Here is a 22139-nt window from a genome sequence, read left to right as displayed (position 1 = left end):
AACTAATCAAATATGAAGCCTGATGAAATCTGGCTTATTAATGCAAGGTAATCAAGGTTCTCTTTAACTTTAAATTTTGAGCGAACAGCCCTATCCCAAGGAGCAATGACTTCTTCATATCCGCAGGCAACTAAGCAACAATTCCTCCCATCATTTAAAAAAACAAAACGTCTTCCTCTTCTTCTCTTAGTTTTTCATGTTTTATACCTTCCATTTATCCCTCAACCCCCTAGAAATCTGGTGCCTGGCCCTTCGTTCTACTGAAATTGCTGTGAGCCATTTTTAATATCTCAACCATAGGAAATCACATCTTGATTACTACCAAGACCAATTGATTCTACCTCCTAGTACCTATCAAATTTATTCTTTCCATCTCTGCTGCAACAGCATGGATTTAGGACATCATTTCTTATCCTTCTAATGGGGGGTTCTCTTCTCAAATCCATCTTCAGTGTACTTTAATGGGTAAAGAAACTTGCTGTTTGAACCAATGTGACAGATTTGACCCCTTTTCTCCATCACCAATGTTGTATTTGCATAATATCTATTTGGATACTTCCACACAATCTGGACCCAATTTAACTTCTAATATCTATCTTGTCCACACATGAACACTAAACTCCCATCACACCCGACTTCTCACCAACAAAACCTCCCCTATGCTCATCTTCCTGTAACCTGGCTTTACCGGGGTACCACTGTCCTCTTTCAAGACCCAAAGTGAATACCATCTATTCATCCAAAGCAGTCCCAGTGTTTTGGGGTGGAGTCACTGAATATCCATCCAACTGTCACATGCACTGGAGTGTCCATGTGATGCCTTTCACCCACCTCTTACTCAGCAGAAGCACAAAAGGATCACAGTGCTCTGTTGCCCCAAGAGACTACAAGGCATCTGAGAGCAGGGACAGAATTATTGTGACTAAATACTACACATTTGTTTTACATACAAAAAAAAAAAAACTACACTTTTTGACAGTAGAATAGAGTGTTGAATGTAATTCGCTTATTATTCTATCCAACAAGGCCTTATATTTAAAGATAAGAAGCAGGTTGAGTTCCTAATGATAGAACATGACTATTGACAATTTAAAGCAATCACTAGGACAGGGTGTGTGACAAAGAATAGCAATAACTTTTATATTAGGTTTTGACTAACATATTATGTAATTAAAGTAACACTTATTGACTGCTGAGCTATATTATTTTACTGAAGAGTCAAATCAAAGTGACCACGGTCACACAGCTAAGGGCAACAGAAATCTAAATTTTTCTGGTCAGGAGCATAATTTGTAAACCACTGTGATAAGGTCACTGAAGCTTCTGAACTTTATTAGTAAGAAAGAGGTAATTCCTCCAATAGTCCAGATAAGGAAAGGGGGGTTCAGAGCAGTCAGACTAACAAATCCCTCAAGGCAGGAATCAAATCTGAGCCTCTGATTGGGAGCACATGACACAGCCTCCTCATACGGGGCTCCACACACACACAGCACCAGAACATCTTTGGCTCAAAGGCAAGAAAATAACCCCCGACGTCATGGGATAAAAACGGATCGGTATTTTGTGTAAAGGTCATTAACTGAGGACTTCCCTGGTGGCGCAGTGGTTAAGAATCCACCTGCCCATGCAGGGGACATGGGTTTGAGCCCTGGTCCAGGAAGATCCCACATGCCGTGGAGCAACTAAACCTGTGTGCCACAACTCTAGAGCCCGCGAGCCACAACTACTGAGCCCGTGTGCCGCAACTACTGAAGCCCGCGCGCCTAGAGCCTGTGCTCCGCAACAAGAGAAGCCGCGCACCACAACGAAGGATAGCCCCCGCTCGCCGCAACTAGAGAAAGCCCACGCACAGCAGCAAAGACCCAACGCAGCCAAAAATAAATAAATTAATTAAGAAAAAAAAAAGATTAACTGAAATCAATGATTTAGATTTCCTCAAAATTTTACCAGACTCCTTGTTTTCCAGAGAGACTTTTGGAATATTGGTTTTCCTTAAGTGACCATTTCCATCCAGGTTCTGCCCCTCCAGGAAGCTAGAGGTTAAGCAGCTTATGCAAGATTCCCATTAAGAAGCATGAACTAGGCCTCAGTTCTGGTCTCCTCCCTGTTCCAAGCACTCCATCCTCAAGCAGGGCAGGATCTTAAAGCGAGCGTCCAAAACACATGTGACCAGAGACTGGATTAAGTAATTAATGACACAACACTGATTCAAAAGGTGGGGGGGGGGGGCATTGGAGGAATAGAAGAAATGGAAGGAATATTTATTTAATAGAAGGAATATTTATTTAAAAGGAATGCATAGAAGTCCAACAGAGCATAGGATATGCATGAGGTCATAGTAGGAGATGAAGTCTAAAGAAGTTAACTTGGATTTTGGATTGCAGAGTATACAGGACACCAAGCTAATGAGGTTAATTTTAAATCACTGCAGGAGGGAGTTTTTCTATGCCTTTAAACTTGGAGGTGATGCAATACAAACAGTGGTTTGAAATATTAAGCAAATAGGAATGTGCAGCATTGACTTAAAGGAGGGACAGATGGTAGAGGGAGACACATGTTACATCAGTCCAGTCGAAAGAAGTATGGCTGAAGTGAGAACAGGTGCTAGAAGGTAGAAAGAACACGTATATATGCAAGACTGAAGGTATAATATGTAGTACCTGGCAAGAGATAAAACAAGAAGCAGTAGAAAGAGAAAGACACAAAGTAAGTTTGAAACCTGGGAGACCCATGGCAAAATGACAAAAAACAAGAAAGTCACTGACAATTATAGAATTTTCTAGCTCTAGGAAACATCTGAAAATTAACTACAGACAATTTCACAGGAGGTGAAGTCACTCTGGCATACAGAGGCTGTGATGGACTGCACAGATGGATGGAGAGTCAGGTCCAGAGCAAGGGGTTTCAACTCGCACTGCCCTTTAGACTAGGGACCACGTCCCTCTGCTTGGGAGAAAGTGTAAAGAGAGCTCAAAGACATCTAGACAGAAGTAGTCGGCTAGTATCTGTGGGCAACACAAAGCTGGAAAGACGGGAAGAGAAACTGAAAGGTCATGCCAAGGAAGAGCACGTAAAAACCCATTTAGAAAAATGACCTGCATGCACGCACACGGGAAAAGCAGAAGAAAGACATTTCTGCAAATAAAACAATGACTGAGCTTAGAGACAGAACGTCAGAGAGGCCAAGAGAAAGATTCCCTAGGGATGCAGTAGATTCAAAATGCTGGTCCAGTCACTTACAGAAGGGAAAATGCACGTGCACCTTAAAGAAGGCACTTTCACCATCAATAAAAGTCCTTTGCATATTTTACAATTTCCAATATATTTAAAGAAATAAGACGTGGGATTTATCATTTTATAAAAATCCACAAAATAAATAATAAAAGTTAGTTAAATAATTATGTGTACCCTAATTCAACTTAACTCCTACTGAAGAGCAAAATTTAAAAAATTCAGATAGGCATTATATTGAGCCACAGAAAGTATATCAAATCACTGCCTAAGTCATGTGCAATATTAGACAACTAAATGAGCAAAAAGTTTAACACATAACTCAGTGGAAAAATCTTTTTAAAATAAGAAACATTATTTTTATTTGAATTGAGACCTGTTTTTCTTGGCCAATCCACAAAAATATGTTTCTCTTTCTATGAGTTCAGGACATTAATGCCAAACTCTCAGCCAAAGGTTTATGAAAGTATTACTGAATCGGGTATGTTTATGATTAAAATACAAAGTTCTCAGGAAAATTAGTCCCTCTGGGGACTTAAAATAGGAGTAAGTCCAAAAGCCTAGATTTCTGCTGATATAATCTAACTTTCCTTGCCCTCCCCTCAAAATTTTCCCAATTTAATCTAGAAGAGATTCTTGAAAAGTTAAACATTCACTGTAAGGAAAGATATACTCTCTATGGAATAATATATTTTTTATCAAAATGTTGGCTATAAAAATGTGTTAACAGAAGAACCGTTTAGATACACAAATTATAAGTATGTAGCCCTTTACAATTACAAAAGCATTCAGTGAAAGTAAGGTGTGCTTAGATGCAAAGGCTGAAAAAGAGATTTAATGCCACCAGAAGTTTAGGCATGCCTCCCTCACAAACAGAAACCCTGAGCAACAAATACGGGCCGTGCTCTCATTAAAAGAGAAAGACCCGTAATTAAAATGAAACATGGTAAGTGCCATGATGGAAAGAAAGGGAATAAAAGCTCCTGGGTGCTCCTTCCCTTGGTTTGGGCAGGAGTAGGTGGATAGGATAATGGGCCACGGAAGGCAGGAAGTCAGGACATCTCCAGAGTGGAGACTTCCAAGTTCTGACCAGGGGGAGAGGACTTAGGAAGAGGCAAGGGGAGAGTGGATGAGCACGTTCAAAAGGCCAGCGATGTAAGCCCAAGATGAATCTGGAGACCAAACAAGTTCAGGGGAGCTGGCAGCGCTGTGGGTGTAGGGGAAAAGCGCTGGGATGTCCATAAAGGGGGGGCAGGAAGATCCACCCACAACAGAAACAGTAGCATCAAAACTAATACTGTGGTGTGTTTCCTCCGTGTTACTTTGTGAAGGAGTAACAAGAACACCCTCCCCACCCCACCCCAACCCCACTGTGCACGCAAAGGCTTCCTCTTCCTCCCAGGAAGACAGGGATTGAGTGACCTGTTCTCCCTAAGAGGAAAGGAAGCCCACTCTCAGCTCACAAGCTGCAAACTATGTCAACAGCCTTATGCTCTAGAGAGTGGGGAAAGGGAATGATTTCAAAGGCATATCTCATAGGCTGAACAGATTTCACAGAACCTCATGTTGTAACGTGACATGACAGAGTGCACGGGGTCTCCTGGGCATTGCTGGTGGGAGTGTAACTTGGTCCAGCATCTACTGAGGTCAGTCTGGAAACATCCATCAAAATTATACATGTATATACTCTCGTACAAACCCACAAATATACAATTCATTTTTAGGTTTCCATCCAAGAGATACTCAATGCCAAGTGGCTGAAGGACAAAGGTTATTCACTGGGCTGTTGTTTGCAAGAACAAAACACAGTAAACAGGGCTTCCCTGGTGGTGCTGTGGTTGAGAGTCTGCCTGCCGATGCAGGGGACACGGGTTCGTGCCCCGGTCCGGGAAGATACCACATGCCGCGGAGCGGCTAGGCCCGTGAGCCGTGGCCACTGATCCTGCACGTCCGGAGCCTGTGCTCCGCAACGGGAGAGGCCACAGCAGTGAGAGGCCCGCGTACCGCAAAAATAAATTAAAAAAAAAAAAAAACCACAGTAAACAATCGACGTGCTCATCAGGAGACAACATTCCATCTGTACAAAGGAAAATTAGTAAACAGTTTAAAAAATAGACCCTTTTTATGTTTCCATATACAAAGATGGCCCAGCCATTCTCAGCAGAAAAATCAAACCCCAGAAGATGATAGGTAGTATTTAAGTAACAATGTGAAAACAGAATATAGTTTCATATTTGCTCATGCAAGAATGGTATTCTTTGAAAGGGTCCACAGGAACTTGGTAACAGTGGTTGCAATAAGGGGAGGTGAGCTGGGGGCTGGAAGGAAGTATTGTGTAATATCCATATACAATGTTTGATTTGGGAGCTATGAATATATTACTTTGCGAAAATCAAGTAAATAGGGCTTCCCTGGTGGCACAGTGGTTGAGAGTCTGCCTGCCGATGCAGGGGACATGGGTTCGTGCCCCAGTCTGGGAGGATCCCACATGCCACGGAGGAGCTGGGCCCGTGGGCCATGGCTGCTGAGCCTGCGCGTCTGGAGCCTGTGCTGTGCCTAGGGGCAGGACAGCAATCAAGACTCAGACGTAGAGAATGGACTTGAGGACATGGGGTGGGGGGTAAGCTGGGACAAAGTGAGAGAGTGGCATGGACATATATAGACTACCAAATGTAAAACCGATAGCTAGTGGGAAGCAGCCACATAGTATAGGGAGATCAGCTTGGTGTTTTGTGACCACCTAGAGGGGTGGGATAAGGGAGGGTGGGAGGGAGACGCAAAAGGGAGGAGAAATGGGGATATATGTATATGTGTGGCTGATTCACTTTATTATAAAGCAGAAACTATCACACCATTGTAAAGCAGTTATACTCCAATGAAGATGTTTACTAATTAATTAATTAAAAAAGAAATCATGCTATCAAATTAATCCCCATATAGTCCAACGAGTATACTATCTTCCAAGGTAGCAGGGAAGACCCCATAATTCTAATCACTCATCTCATTAGATGTTCAATGAGCCCAGAGGATGATAAGGAATAAATAGGGACACCTAATAAGCGTTAATTTTTAAAAAAAATTCTCTACAACCTATGTGAGGTTATCTTTCTATAAGAATCAATTCCTGGGCTTCCCTGGTGGCGCAGTGATTGAGAGTCCGCCTGCCTATGCAGGGGACGCGGGTTTGTGCCCCGGTCCGGGAGGATCCCACATGCCGCGGAGCGGCTGGGCCCGTGAGCCATGGCTGCTGAGCCTGTGCTCCGCAACGGGAGAGGCCACAACAGTGAGAGACCCGCGTACCGAAAAAAAAAAAAAGAATCAATTCCTTTCACTAAAAAACTTTTTGTGCAATTCCATAAGACACAAAGGATATCACTCCTCTCTTTGAAAATAATTTCTAAAACTCAATTTTATATGAAATATACATGTATAAGAAGAGAAACTTTACTCAGAGAATTGAAGAAAACCATATCAAAAAGTTATCTACTAGGGCTTCCCTGGTGGCGCAGTGGTTGAGAGTCCGCCTGTCGATGCAGGGGATGCGGGTTCGTGCCCCGGTCTGGGAAGATCCCACATACCGTGGAGCGGCTGGGCCCGTGAGCCATGGCTGCTGAGCCTGCGCGTCCGGAGCCTGTGCTCCGCAACGGGAGAGGCCGCAACAGTGAGAGGCCCGCGTACCGCAAGAAAAAAAAAAAAAAAGTTATCTACTAGATCTAAAATGGTAATGGTAGATCAAAATTTACAACATCCATATTTTATATACTGAACATGTAAATTCCAAACTCCACTGTTCCTCGAATAAGAAAATTAGTCTCTTAAAGAAAACATTTTTGCCAGGCTGGGGTCCCAGAGTAATAGTATAATTCATATTCATTCTAATGACAATAAAAACCTCAGCACTCTCTGCAAAAAAAATTTTAAACAGTAAGAAAACAGCTCTGAAACAAATAAAATATATATTCAGCAGAGAATATATTACTTTCAACTCACTTGCTTATAAAATATTAAATATAATCAAATGGTTTGTTCAAATATTGTTTTTCCAATTAAATGGAAAATTAATCTGTCACTTTAGTTATAAACAGAGTAATTTAATATTTTCTGATAATCAAATACTTAAATTATTCAAGTAATTAAAATTTTTAGAGCTAATAGAATCAATGACTATGTTGGACCTTGAGCAACATTTTAGGCTGCCTTTTTATCCTCATGTCGCACTAATGCCTCACTTAAGTAAATTCCAGCAGCTCTTACCCTCTAAGACCATGACCTTCTAGACAAAGCCTTAAAAGCCTCAGGGGGCTTTCCCAGGGCAACTGTGACCAACTGTCATACAGCAAAAATTATAAGGATGCAGAGACACTGTTAGTAACAGACTGATGGTGCTCACCTTTTAACACCTGAATCCATGCTCAGTTGTAAGATGTTCTCAGGGGAAGATCAGAAGTGACTGAATCAGTGGATGAGGAAGACCGCGCTCTCCACCAGGTCAAGGTTTTTGAAGTAAAACTTGCACCACTTGCAACACAAGCCAGGATGCAGCCAAACATTGATGACTCAGAAGTATGACCATGTTTCTAAGGTTTACTTATATACATGACTTAATATTTAACAGGTTTTCTTTGCTTTACCTATAATCTGTCATTTTTAGCTCGTAACTAATAAAAATCACAATATCATATCATATGACATAAAAATGGCCAATCTAGTCCACCCAACAAAGAATCCAACTGTAATACACGGTATCAGAAAAAGTAAAAAATATTATAGACATTTTCCTTTCAATTTATCACAACACTTATTCACTCAAAAACACATGGGGGAGCTTAACCCTGGTGGCGCAGTGGTTGAGAGTCCGTCTGCTGATGCAGGGGATGCGGGTTCGTGCCCCGGTCCGGGAAGATCCCACATGCCGCGGAGCGGCTGGGCCCGTGAGCCATGGCCGCTGAGCCTAAGCATCCGGAGCCTGTGCTCCGCAACAGGAGAGGCCACAGCAGTGAGAGGCCCACGTACAGAAAAAAAAAAAAAAAAACATATGGGGGATGACTCGGAGCTACAAACAAACAGTAACCAAGACAACGCCTGTGCCATTTTAGCGCATGGAAACACACATAAACAAAGATAAATTCAAACTCATAAATGTTATAAACAGAAGGCTGATGAAAGAAGAGACAATAATGTAAGGGCAGCAGGAATGTCCCCCTCCTGCAAGCATGAGGATTAGGGGAGGGTCCCCTGGGAGGGGGGGGATGCGTGGGGTTGGATACATGAAAGGTAAGAAGGAACCAAATCTGTGAACTGGGAGGGACAGTAAGCCAGGCAGAGGCAAAAGGGAGACAAGGGCGTGTGGGGCAGGGGGAGTGTTAACTGGAGCACATATCTGCTGGGTGGAAAGATCTAGTGCAGAGACACACACACACATTCAGGACTGTGTAGAGAGGAATTAAATACGAAGGCAAAGTCCTAAGACTGAGAAGGGATGGCAGACAGAACAGAGGTGAAGACAGCTGGCCTTAGGGAAGCTTCTTCCAGGTATGAGGACAGGCAGCACAAGCCCAGGAAGGTTTGTAAATGTAATGATGGGAACAGGAGGATACAAGAATGAATTCAGAGAAATAAGGGATTACCGCAGGCAGGAAGAGACACTGCATTTCTCAAAGGGTTTAACTTGATTCTGATTAATATCCACATTGCCATTTTATCTTACAGTTTGGGAATTATGGTATTTATTAAAGAGAGAGAGAGAGAGAGAGAGAGGAGAACGTTACTCCATCTTCTAATCTTATGAAGTTTGATTTACTAAAAATAAAATATTTCAAGTAATATGTTCTTCATGCAAAGGAGTATATATTTCTACAAATACATAAAGTGAAACCTAAAAGCCCAAACAAACCCCCCGCCTTGCAATACCATCAGGTGTATGTTGTGGAAATTACATGCTTATTTTTCAGTATTTTCTTCTTTAAAAAGGAAGCTGATCAACAACCTCCTTTCAACCATAAGAGCAGAGAAAAGAAAGAGAGAAAGGAAGGGAGGGAGGGAGGAAGAAATGAAGGGAAAAAAATGTCTCATAGGGCTTCCCTGGTGGCACAGTGGTTGAGAATCTGCCTGCTAATGCAGGGGACACGGGTTCGAGCCCTGGTCTGGGCGGATCCCACATGCCGGGGAGCAACTAGGCCCGTGAGCCACAACTACTGAGCCTGAGCCTCTGGAGCCTGTGCTCCGCAACAAGAGAGGCCGCGATAGTGAGAGGCCTGCACACCGCGATGAAGCATGGCCCCCGCTTGCCACAACTAGAGAAAGCCCTCGCACAGAGACGAAGACCTAACACAGCCAAAAATAAATATAAATTAATTAATTAATTTTAAAAAAATGTCTCATAGATACACAGACCCAATGAAAATACTACAGGGCACATATACCCAGGCCTCAGTGGCAGAAAAAAGAACATAAAACCATTGGGCAAAATGTTTTAGTGCTTAAAAACGGCCATTTTTTCAGGACCATTCCAGAATCCTGTTGAAGGTAGCTGGAAAAAGCCTGTATAAGACTGATTTTGAAAAAGTATACCTACCTAGATCATAACATTGCAAAATTTTAAATGGCTTAGAGGGATTCAATTGCTACAGGCAGGCTGCAGGAAACGGGTAGTGAAAACAACATACTGTAAGCCAAAGATGTTAATGCAATTTCTTAACCAGGATTTTTCAAGGATAGCAGTTCCCCTGCTCACTGAACGTAGAAATAAAGAACAACTTTTCAAAAGCAAATGACATACAGATGGGTAGGGATAAAGAGAGAGGAGAAAGCCTGTATTTTTTTCATGGTCATATTTAATCACACAGCTCATGACAAAATCTTGAAGACTGCCTGCAATGAATTTATGAAAAGGCACCTGAGGGTTGTAGCTAAAAAAGAAAATGCGCCTTTATCCACAGTGCAAGCTCGAAACATCTAGTTCTGGCAGCTGTATTCACAGGCAAGAAAATCATCAGCTACTAACAGACGCCCCGTGAAGGTTAATCCACACACCACCAAAGATTTGTCACTCGGTAGAATTTCTGAAGCACTTCCCTGCTGCTTGCAGGCTTTGAGCTCCATAGGCCAAAGAAGCAATAAAAATGGCCAGTCATAAAGGAACAGGAGAATCGACTAGTACCCCTTAAACTGCACCCCTCACTCTAAAAGCCCATGGGCAGCCCTGTGTCTCCCGAGCTCCATTCACTTCACAAAGGAACCCAGAAGCTTAGTAAGTGGCCAAGCAGAGACCCTAGTAAGACACTGAGCATTCTTAAATGGCATCCTTAGATCTAATCGTATCAAAACCACACGTGCTTGCCAAAACCAAAAGGGAATATAAAAAATGGACACAGACACAGAGATGAACACTAATGTCATTTTTATGTCAGATTATGTTCTTCAGAAAAGAACCAGAGATGATTTTAAATGATTAACTTTTATTTTAATTCTGGTAAGATGCCATGGAAGCAAGAATCCAATTCTGGAAGGATGATGAGGGCATTAGAAATCCACCAGGGATGAAAAGGAACCAGCACAGCACCCCAAATGGTACCCCCAATATGCCAGGAGAAAAACAGCCAGCGACTGTTGTGACACAGGGAGAGTTACTGAGGCTATTCTTACCCAAAATAAAGATAGGAAAGCGGCACCCAACCAGTGCCCACGATGCACCAAAAACTGGATCTGCATTTTGATATGTGCTACTCACTCAATCTTCACGCATGAAGCCAATAGCGGGTGTTATTTTCCCCATTTTGTCTATAGTGAAAATGAAGGTTGCAGATTTTATTCAACCGAGAAAAGGCCACGCCAGTGAGTTATGTGCCACTGAATTTACGTAAGGGTAAAACGCTGCTTGTCGCTCTCAGGAGAAAACACCATCCAAAGTTGGCCCTGCACGTGGCTGGCAAGGCTCGCTGGGAAACTCGTGTTTCCTTCTCGGAAGAATGTCCACCAGCCCCCTGCGCTCCAGTCCTGCTCTTATATTTGATGCTATGAGTCCACTGTTCTTTGATAATACAAGTAGAAAATGTGTAGGGCTTCTGAAAAATAATATGTGTCACATACATAGATGACGCTATCAGTTTTAAACCTCAACTAATGTATTATAATGGCAGACATCCCACTATCAAAGCACAAGATAATCTGCCCTTGGCATATCCAGGAGACACGACACCTCTCTTCAAAGGTTGTTTTGGTTTCATTTTTGGTGTTATTGTGAACATGACATGTTTCTGCTATAAAGAAACTCTCTGGCATTTTATAATGAAAACTAAACTTAATTTTTAAAGCGATCGATGTTTTTAGTTTCTACATTTGCTGCTGCTAGAGGTGAACACAATTCTATTAGCTTTGGCACAAGTTCTGCGAAACTTTGCCAACTAGGAAATAATATTAATAAATCCCCTGCCTTTTAATAGAAAACTGTAGAACTTTAGAATTGGGAGGCAGGGGCCTTTGATTATTTTTAACCAGATTATCAAGTCTTTTGGTTACTCAGTGTCTATGTGCTAAAGAATAAACAAACAAACCACATCCCAGTTACTGTTTAGCAGGACCAGAGCCTAACCTCCTGTCCCATTAGTGTGGCAGAGACCACGAAGCCCGGCCAGTTCCCATGTCAGAATTTCCATAGCTCTTCCTTGTTCTAAGGGGTTGACCCTGCAGTCATTTCACTGACCGGTTTGCAGCTGTTGTAATCAGATTTCCGAAGAAGCCACCTCCTCATTTTGTCATTAAGAAAGTATGATCAGTTCATATTCTGGAAAACAAGTTATTTATGTCATCTGGATGGTTCTAAGTGTCAATGAGATGAGAATATTTTTTTCCCCATTTAGAAAAGGTTTTTAAGCACTTGGGGAAGGATGAGGATCTTCCCTGTGAAGGTGGATGGAAGAAAAACCAAACACGGAGAGAGGTGAGGGTCCACAGCATGACCCCGACCCTGTCATTCATCACGCCAGGGTGACATGGGCAAAGCCTAGGAACACGAGGACCTACTGACTGACTTACTCATTTTTTAAAACTACCCCCATATAAAATCTGGATAAGCTTAAAAACATTGCTTCACTACGCTGTTTACTCACATCCAAAACAGGCTCTAATTTTTAAAATTTACTTCTGCTCTAGCTCCTCAAAACTTTGGCTTTAATCAAATTACAGTGAAATGTAAAAATGAAACACTTTCACAGTAACTTACCTTTTCCATGATTTGTGACTATACTCACTGTGTAGCACGTGAATAGCAATCATAATGTATAAATACTGTCAAAAGTTTAAAAAGTATCAGGATAAGCAGACAGTGTTGGACTCTTCTTTTTTGAGAACAGGACCAATGATAAGCATTCATTCCCTGGCATTATTTTATTACATAGGTTTTCTATTTAACCATCAGCTATTTTCTAATTATAATCTCTAGGAGGCAACAAATACAGGCTGATGTAAAAACAGACCTATCCCTGGATTAGCCACATTCATTTCAGAAGGAATAAGTGATCAAAATTCAGCAATGTTCTGTCTGCATGAAAAAGCCTGGAGCAAAGGCATCGTGGCTGGAGACAGTGACAGAAGTGCACAAAATAAGAAGGAAAAAGGCAGTTCAGTGCTTCTAAAACTCACGGCCTCACAGGTTCCAAAGGGGAGGGGACGGCCCGTTCAATGTCAAACCTAAACCTCGTGATCACCGCACAGTTAAGGTCTTTTCCTGGGTCTGCCTCCCTCGGTATAATCTGCCAATTAGATGCAGTTTTTGCTGGATGGAAAGAACCTTAAAGCGTGGACTTTTCTCTAAAGGTCAGGGCAGTCATCCCCTGTAACAGAGCGTAAGTGGTGGCTGGACTGTGCCTTCCACCTCCTAGTGTTTTCTGTTAATTGGCTTCAGGCCTGTTCACCCAGACAAGGTAGTGAAAATGGCAGGCTCCCAATTAGCTTAAATTTCCCTTAAGGTCCCTCTACATTCTGGTCCCAAATTCTCCCAATCATGTATTGTAAAGTTCCTGCCTCCTCTTCTGTGGAATTTATTAGTTGCAATAAACTGCGGGGATAGAAGAACAAAGGCAGCTTATGATCTATTATCTGCCAATATTAACTTAGAGTCCGTGCAGAGTCAAGGAAATGGTCATTGTTACAAGGAATTCAGATTTCTTAAAGCATTGTCATACATCAAAACTGGGGAGGCTTCCCTGGTGACGCAGTGGTTAGGAATCCGCCTGCTAACGCAGGGGACACGGGTTTGAGCCCTGGTCCAGGAAGATCCCACATGCCGTGGAGCAACTAAGCCCGTGCGCCACAACTACTGAGCCCGTGTGCCACAACTACTGAAGCCCATGTGCCACAACTACTGAAGCCCATGTGCCTACAGCCCGTGCTCCGCAACAGGAGAAGCCACCGCGATGAGAAGCCCACACACCGCAACTAGAGAAGGACCACGTGCAGCAACAAAGACCCAACGCAGCCAAAAATAAATAAATTAAATTAATTAATTACAAAAAAGAAAAAAAAACTGAGGGGGGTTTGCCGTGTTTTTTGTTTCTTGGGTCTCAGAGTCAAAATTTCGGAAGCAGGAGAACATTTTTAAGGCAACACGACAGAAACCCACTTAGTTTTCAAATCCTTTGTGCTTCCTCTGAGAGATCCCAGGAGAAGGAAGTCACAAGATTGAGGTAAGAAAAGCATGTCTTTGAAAGACGTTCAGTCCTCTACCTTCTGAGATGACCCTGACGTAGGATGCTGCTACAGGCAAATCTGAGCAAGGTGAGTCAGTCATGATTCTGGAATCATGTTGACTTTCACTCCAAGTGCTTCCTGGGTCAGAGTTCAGAGTTCAGATACACCATCTACCACCTTTAGAGACAGAGGTATGACTTACCAACACTCTAACAGAGGGAAGGAAGATTCAATGGTCCCCTTATCAATCCCCCAAAAGAAAGCACCTCAGCTTCCAGAGGCGCCTGCTAGCTCAGCACTCACACCCTCCTTTGTCCTTTTCATCCCTACTGTTTATTCCCACTGTCAAAGCTGATGTGGTCATAATTGCCTTCAAAAAACAGAGATAATGAGAAACAAGCACTCTAGTAGGAAATAGAGCAAAAACAAAACCACTGGAGGCATATACAATCTAGAACTCTCTTGACCTCTTCAGTCCAGATGGCATAACTAAAAGAAGACATCAGTTCCACCCCGGTGATCCCAAAGCATATAGGCAAGGGCTGATTTTTTTTTTTAACCATATGAAATATTCTTTTATCTACATGATGCCACTCCTTTACTATATTTTTAATGGCAAAAAAAGAAAACACACAGAAGAAACATCAGGCCATTAAAGTCAAATGACTCATGGGAACAGTTAAATGAATAAATCCACAATTAAATGAGAATGGCTGGACTAGATTTCCAGTGTATCCAGTACAACCTATTTGTACTCTTCTGCCCAAACGATTGTGCTTACTTTTGGCCAAAGTTTTAATATGGGTTTTGTTTTGTTTTTGCTGTTCCTGTCCAGTTAAATAGACTTCAGGCTAGTTAATTATCCTGCTGATGGGAAATCATTAAGTTTAACGAATGGATCGGCATTTCTTAAACTGAAGCCAAGGAAGAAGATGACTGCAGGATCAGGAGTCAATAAGCTAATGTCATTTACAGTGGGCTACACATACTAAGAAAGCACTTTTTTTTTCTTTTTTAACTTTCTTATCATGGAACAAATACTTCAAATAACTTCAACAAAAGCCAATCAAGGCTTAGTTTTGGGGAAAAAAATGTTTGTGTCTCAATGCATCCCTTTTGCTTAAAAAGAAACCCCCAAATTACAAAGAAAATCTATACTATTTCCCTTAAAAACAGGCCTACAACCGCAATAGTAAGACAAAGTTATATTTTTAGAAGTAATTAAATGTATCATATTTTAGAAACTCCGGGCTGCCAATTTTTTCTCCTAATCTTGCAATAAAAATGGTCAGATTCAGCATCTTTAGCTTGAACAGAGCCCTGACTGTGTTTAATGATGAGCAATTGTGTTTCAGGGAAGGTAAACCCCCATTTCCACCCCCAGCACCAGGAGGTCAAATGCAAATAGTCTAAACCAACACAGGTACTTTTACTGCCTTTGATTTCGAAAGGGGTAGGCAAGTCATGAGATTCTGGACAACAAAACACAAAGGGCATTTGGTGGGCGGGGGAAGGGGGAGGTGGTGGTGACAGGAAAAGCTTATCTGCTTTCAAATGGGCCACAGTGAAGAGAAGGGCCCGGCCCCCTTCCTCTGCAAGGATGTGATGGTCTGGACCCAGCAGGAAAGGACTAGCCAAGCCTGCGGGGCTCCATGAGAAGCTGGGGAACCTTGACCCTCAGGAAGGTCACTGAGCCAGAAATGAACCCCTACCTTCCCTCCCCTCTGACTTCTTGTTAAAGGAGCAAGGAGTAGTTCCTTATCATGCAGTCTAGATGTTCTCTATTAGCACCCAATGTTTTTCCAACAAATATATTAAGACACACTGAATTTGTCTGGGTACCAGGCATGACTCTAAGCCCTCAGCAGGTATTATATCACCAATGAGGCCAGCTCTATGATTACCCCATCCGCTATGTCCACTATGTGAATAAACTGAGGGGCAGACAAGGTGAGCAAGTGCCCAAACCCCACACGTGGTGAAGAGTCGACAGCAGCCAGTCTGACCCCAGGCCCGAGGTGAACTATCTCAATCCTAAAAAGTTACTTCAAAGTGATAATTTTCTCAAAACAATACAAATTTTAAACTAATTGGTGTTACTATTTCATTATCACTGGGTTTTCACTTGTTTTTATCACTTGCTTTTCCTAAGTAGAACTTCCACGGTTTTTAAACTATTTAAAATCATTTCCAGGGACTTCCCTGGCGGTCCACTGGTTAAGACTTCGCCTTCCAATGCAGTGGGTGCGGGTTTGATCCCTGGTCAGGAAGTTGGGGTCCTACATGCCTTGCAGCCAAAAAACCAAAACATAAAACAGAAGCAATATTGTAACAAATTCAATAATGACTTTAAAAATGGTCCACATCGGGCTTCCCTGGTGGCGCAGTGGTTGGGAGCCCGCCTGCCGGTGCAGGGGGCGCAGGTTCGTGCCCCGGTCCGGGAAGATCCCGCGTGCCGCAGAGCGGCTGGGCCCGTGGGCCATGGCCGCTGGGCCTGCGCGTCCGGGGCCTGTGCTCCGCGGCGGGAGAGGCCACAGCAGTGAGAGGCCTGCGTACCACACACACACACAAAAAAATGGTCCACATCAAAAAAAAAAAAAAATCTTGGGGCTTCCCTGGTGGCACAGTGGTTGGGAGTCCGCCTGCCGATGCAGGGGACACGGGTTCGTGCCCCGGTCCGGGGGGATCCCACATGCTGCGGAGCGGCTGGGCCTGTGAGCCATGGTCGCTGAGCCTGCGCGTCCGGAGCCTGTGCTCCGCAACGGGAGAGGCCACAGCAGTGAGAGGCCCGCGTACCGTAAAAAAAAAAAAAAAATCTTAAAATTATTTCCAGCACACAAAGTTTTATGCTCCTTACTATAGGATAAAAATCATTCCATCACAGGTATCAAAGGCAAACTGTCCTTTTTTATTGTTTCATAATCAAACACCCCACATACACAGAACTATTTTAGGAGGTTTATGCTGTAAAACATAGACTGAGATGAATTCAGCAAAACACTTAGGGCTTCTTTCCACTGCTATCATTAATCTAAATTGAAAAACAGCTATTCCAGTATCTAGGCAACCGAATTATCAATAATTTTAGAAATTACTGAAACTGATACACAACAAAACATTCTGACACTAAGTACTCACCTAGTTTGTGATCCATATGAACTTTTTAAAGAATATAGATGACAAAGGAACCAAATAAGTGCATTTTTAATATCAAAACTATTAAAACTACAAAGAAAACACTGGTGTTCCCACTACAGAGAAACACTGTGACTAACAATAAACAATTAACACTTTAAAAAAACAACACTGCAAGAATTTTTTATACATCAAAACTTACCAGATAAATTCTTAGTCTTCATACCGACAGTTTTGTTGCAAACAGTCCTCTTCCCAAGACAGGAAGCCATTATGTATACTGAGTGGTAACAATTCTGATTTCATGAATTGGAGGTGACTACTCCACAGAGTGAACTAAGCTACTCTGAAAACGTAGACACCTACAACAGGTCCTTGACATTTAGGAAAAGACAAGTCCCCAGACCTGACAAGATAAGTCTAAATGCTGAAACAACACTACAGCTTATATTTTTCCCATAAAGTGAAGTCAGGGATAACAGAAAATTTATTTTGCCTCTTCAGATCCTTTGACTTAATTGCCTCTCAGTCAAGAGGAGAGCCCATGGGCGGTCTTGAAAGTCTACCTATAAACCGTATTATTCACACCAAATATCTGTGCCTCACAGCCTAACAAGCTCTACGGTGGTGATACTTGAGAATCTACAGCACCTGCTTATGAGAAATCTTTGATCAGGAACCACCACCGAAATAGTCTACATTTATGTTACACACACTCTGATACAGAGCCTGGTCCTTAACTACAGTTCAGCAGAATCACTTATCTCCAATCATCACTGTGATGGAGGGAAACGTCTGGGGGATGGGCTAGGAAGTTACACCACCGACGCATGTAGAAGGATTCGTTTGTGTTACCTGTTCTTGCTTCTCCAGCCACTTGTCCACCATTGGGTGACTGGCACTCAGAGATGAGCGAGCATTGTCTCTCTGAAATTGGTTAGACCAGTTACTAGTGTCCCGTGGGAGGCTTCTGTAGTTTTCATCTTTCTATTCAAAAAGAAACAAAAAGGTGTCTTGTAAAAAACCAGATCTTGCAAATTAATGATGTACCTGGTTTTTCAAAAGTAGCAGAAAAATGATTCTACATATTTAAAATGTTTTTCCCAAGTCTACACCAAAAAGCTGACTGAGGACATTGCCTCCAGGTTAGACCTCAGAAATGCAGTCACCTGCCTAGGATAAGGGAGTCTGAGGGCTGTGGTCACACATGCAGGCCCACAATAGACAGAAGAACACACTCTGCCCTCCTCTCGAATCAACCTCCCCAAGCCAAGTACATGCACCAGAAAATGGAAAATACTTCTATACCAGACTTTTATCATCACTCAATCACGGCATTTTCTCTTTTCTTCTTCCTTCCAATCTTAGAATAATACTGTGAGACATTTTCTATAATTCATCAAAAATGTTTAAAACAGGGAAGACGAATGAATTTGCTCTTTATTTAGATCCTCGCAGTTCTGTAACTTTGGGCAAGAGATTGAAGACTCTGGGTTCTTCTGTTGTCTCCTTCACAAGCTAGTTGTAAACATTAATTCAAATATCAAGTAGAGAAAAAAATTAGTCTATCCCAATACATGGTACATAATAAACACATAATTGTTCACCCCGACATGCTTATGACGAGTGATGTCTTCACATAAAAACCTAGTCAACTGATAAATATTTATTTAATACACCCCAGAGCAACCAAGGTATCTCTTTCAAATAATAATTTATAACAACTTGCTTTGGCTTTAGAGCTGCAAAACTTAATTTCAATGTTCTGAAAAGAAATGAGAAGGCTAGGATAAGGTAGGAAAGTCGAACATTTTAGTTCAATAACTAAATCCAAATATCTCCTACAAGAATAAATTTAAAATGTTAACCTCACTTTAACCCACTGACATCAGAGCCCCACTTTAAGTACCCAAATATTTTCCTTAAAAACTTTGCTAAGGGTAGCGTGGTTGTAAATATCATCATATACATGATTGATCCTTCTTCTTTATTACTTAAACCACATGAGCAGTCAGCACACACATAGAAACAAAAAAGTATAATATAATAGATTTGCATTGTATAGACCTTAGCAATAGACCAGGATACTGTTTTCTGTTTCATCAGAGAATAAAACTTAAGAATGAATTGACTGTCCTGGACCTATGCCAATGCTGTGACATATGAAAAAGAAATTTTTTTAACCTATAAAGATTTACCAGTATAGTTTTGGCATGAAACTTTGTAATTTTTAAAAAATCAAACTACAGAAAATAAACTTTAAAAACTCAACAGGAGAATTAACCACTAGCAGCAAGTACTTTTTACTAGTAAAACTCTGTACCTTTTTGGTCACTATGGCTCAAAAAAGCTGTGATAGGGGCTTCTCTGGTGGCACAGTGATTAAGAATCCATCTGCCAATGCAGGGGACACAGGTTCGAGCCCTGGTCCGGGAAGATCCCACACGTCTCAAAGCAACTAAGCCCGTGTGCCACAACTACTGAGCCTGTCCTCTAGAGCCTGCGAGCCACAACTACTGAGCCTGCGCTCTAGAGCCCACGAGCCACAACTACTGAGGCTTGTCTTTTCAGGAAAATGCTGAGGTATGGAAGTAGAACAATTAATAGTATTAGAAAAATCACCGTTTTCAACTCCTAATGAAATCATTCATTCAGGCAAAGATAATCAGTGGATGCTAAAACCATTAGGTGAAAAGTTGATAATGAACCGGATGTATGCATAGTGACAAAACACCACTTGCAAAGGGAAAAATATATCTTTAAAGTAAAGAGACCAGATGCCACAAAACTCTCTTTTCCTGATGTCTAGAATCCAAAAAGCTGCTGGTACTTCCTTTTGATTCCTTTTGAATCTCCATCATTCTTCGTCTTCCCTTAAATGGCCCCTGCGGGCTCTTACTATGGACCACTCACTACAGTCTCCCTGAACAAGCTCAAAAAGGTACAAGGGCAAAACCTCCTCCCCGACAACTTCTACACACAGGTCACCAACACTAAACTGCTTTTCTGAATTCATGATCTAAATTTCCAATAGGATGTCCCAAAGGTATGTACCTAATCTCCATGGTCTCGTTAATCCAAAGCTCATGGCCAAGATCTTACCCTTTGGCCATCATCCTAGTTCAGGATCGACGTGCCTCTCATCTGAACCATTACAGCAGCCTTCTAGTTGGAGGCTGGCTCAAACCTTCTCCTCTCCAACAAGGTTCCACAGAGGATTCTTCTAAAATGCCCGTTAGGTCACACCTGGAACAAGCATGAGGCAGACCTGGGGACCCGTGGTGTCACAGGCCTCCTCACCTCCGTCAGGATTTTCCTGAGCCCAGACTCCCAGCACCATTTCTTCTGTGAAAATACTCACCGCTCTTCAAGGCCCAGTTCCCAAGCTGCCTTCTCTAAGAAGCATTTCCTGACTCTCAACAAAACTGATAACGTCATGCTTTCTGAACTACTAAATTCCGATTTTACTCCTAATTATAGTTCTAACTTATAATTTAGTTAATTTTTAAGATGGATATTTCCATGATCACAGTGACACCTAGGCAGAAGATCACCAGTCAGTCACCTTTAAACTCTAGCACTTAGCTCAGTGGCCTGCACCTACGTGGATGGCTTTTTCTGGAATACTTACTATGTTTCCTACTTTCACAAGGTTTCAAAATCCCAGAATTTTAAAGGAACATTTCTATCCGTTGTTTTAAAAATCAAATCAATAAGGAAATGCTTTAATCAGGTATCACGACAAACTTCAGTGGAAACGCACTTTCACTGAAATACAATGACTGTACTTTTAAATTTACACTGAAAGATGTATACCACTGTTAGATGCCTATTTCAATCTAATGTCGCACCTACAGTATACAGTGTCTGCGGAAAAATGTGATTATTTCCAATTGCATCTAAAAAGTAGTGTGGCATTTCTCTATGTCAATTATGACATGTAATTCATGCAGCAGGCCACCACAAAGTAATCATATTAAGGCAGATAGGGCTAAAAAAAAAAAGTCAAAAGATCTGTCCTTTTGAACTCCATCTGAAAAATTCTACAATTTTATATTCATAGAATCAACGTTGAGTATTTAATTGGTAAGAAAAATAAAACATACCCCCATAACAAAAAAAAATTCTAATTCAATGCTGATACGGTAAAGTCAATAATAAATGCATATATTAATTGATTTATGATGTATGAAAAGTCCAGTTACAGTCACCTTAGTCATCACCAGGTAAGTGAAGAATTTCTAAAATATATTACTAATCATTATGCAACATATCTGTTATTTTTGTTGACAGCACCATGCAGGTGCTACTAGGATTTCATCAATGTTCGTCCTCAAAATCCTGTCTGAAGTTTGGATCAAGTGCACACACAGAGTATAGTCCTATAAAGCTGTGATTAGTATCTGTGATGTGAGCACATCCATAAACCTAATAACATACAATGTATTTTCTACTTACATTGTATTTTCTACAATATATGCATGGATAGTCACTGTTTTCAACTGAAATGGATACAATGCATTCTATTTTCAATTTGAAAATACTTTTTCCAGTGTAAATGATTTTAAAATTATGGTACTTTTAACTATGTCTATGCAAGACTACATTTTTCATGGACCAAACTATAGTCAACTACGAAAAAGTCAAAATGTTTGTTAAATGTATTTGCAAAACTATTTCATAACCTGAAGAAAAAAATAAACCAACAGATTTTTTCATCATTGATATTTTCATAAGTTAGTGTTGAATTTATAATAAATTGGAGAATGGGATTTTAAATCTATTTTATTCTATGATCAAATTAATGTCTCCATTCTGTATATGAGCAAACTTAAGAAAGAAAGAAATCTTTTTCTTTAGACTTATAAAAATCTAGCAGTAGGACCAATATAGAAAACCCTAAAAATTACTGAATTTGCTAACAATAAAAAATCATTAAAGCCGCTACTTTACATCTAAAAGATTATATAAGAAAAATACCATAATGAATTACTCTCCTTTTTTAAAAATTATAATTTTAATCCTCCACTTAAGAGACTGGCCCAAACATCCACTCAAGCTTTTGCACTGGGTAGAAAACTTTCCCT

General features: G+C 41.3%; 1 protein-coding gene across 14 annotated transcripts in view; it reads right to left on the bottom strand.

The window, feature by feature from the left end:
- PARD3 (par-3 family cell polarity regulator) overlaps positions 1–22139 on the bottom strand; it is a 634482-nt gene that overhangs the window by 316456 nt on the left and 295887 nt on the right. For 9 of the 14 annotated variants that reach the window (XM_060097665.1, XM_060097670.1, XM_060097666.1 and 6 more), the window contains exon 5: positions 17908–18039. The exons of the other annotated variants lie outside the window; for them this stretch is intronic. In XM_060097665.1, the coding sequence (XP_059953648.1) occupies positions 17908–18039 (132 nt within the window). The remainder of the gene's footprint in view (positions 1–17907; positions 18040–22139) is intronic. 14 annotated transcript variants of the gene reach the window in all.

Source organism: Mesoplodon densirostris, chromosome 4 (assembly GCF_025265405.1).
Source record: "Mesoplodon densirostris isolate mMesDen1 chromosome 4, mMesDen1 primary haplotype, whole genome shotgun sequence".
Classification (NCBI taxonomy): domain Eukaryota; kingdom Metazoa; phylum Chordata; class Mammalia; order Artiodactyla; family Ziphiidae; genus Mesoplodon; species Mesoplodon densirostris.
Note: the sequence above shows the minus strand (reverse complement) of the source record. Positions and strands in the feature narration are given on the sequence as shown.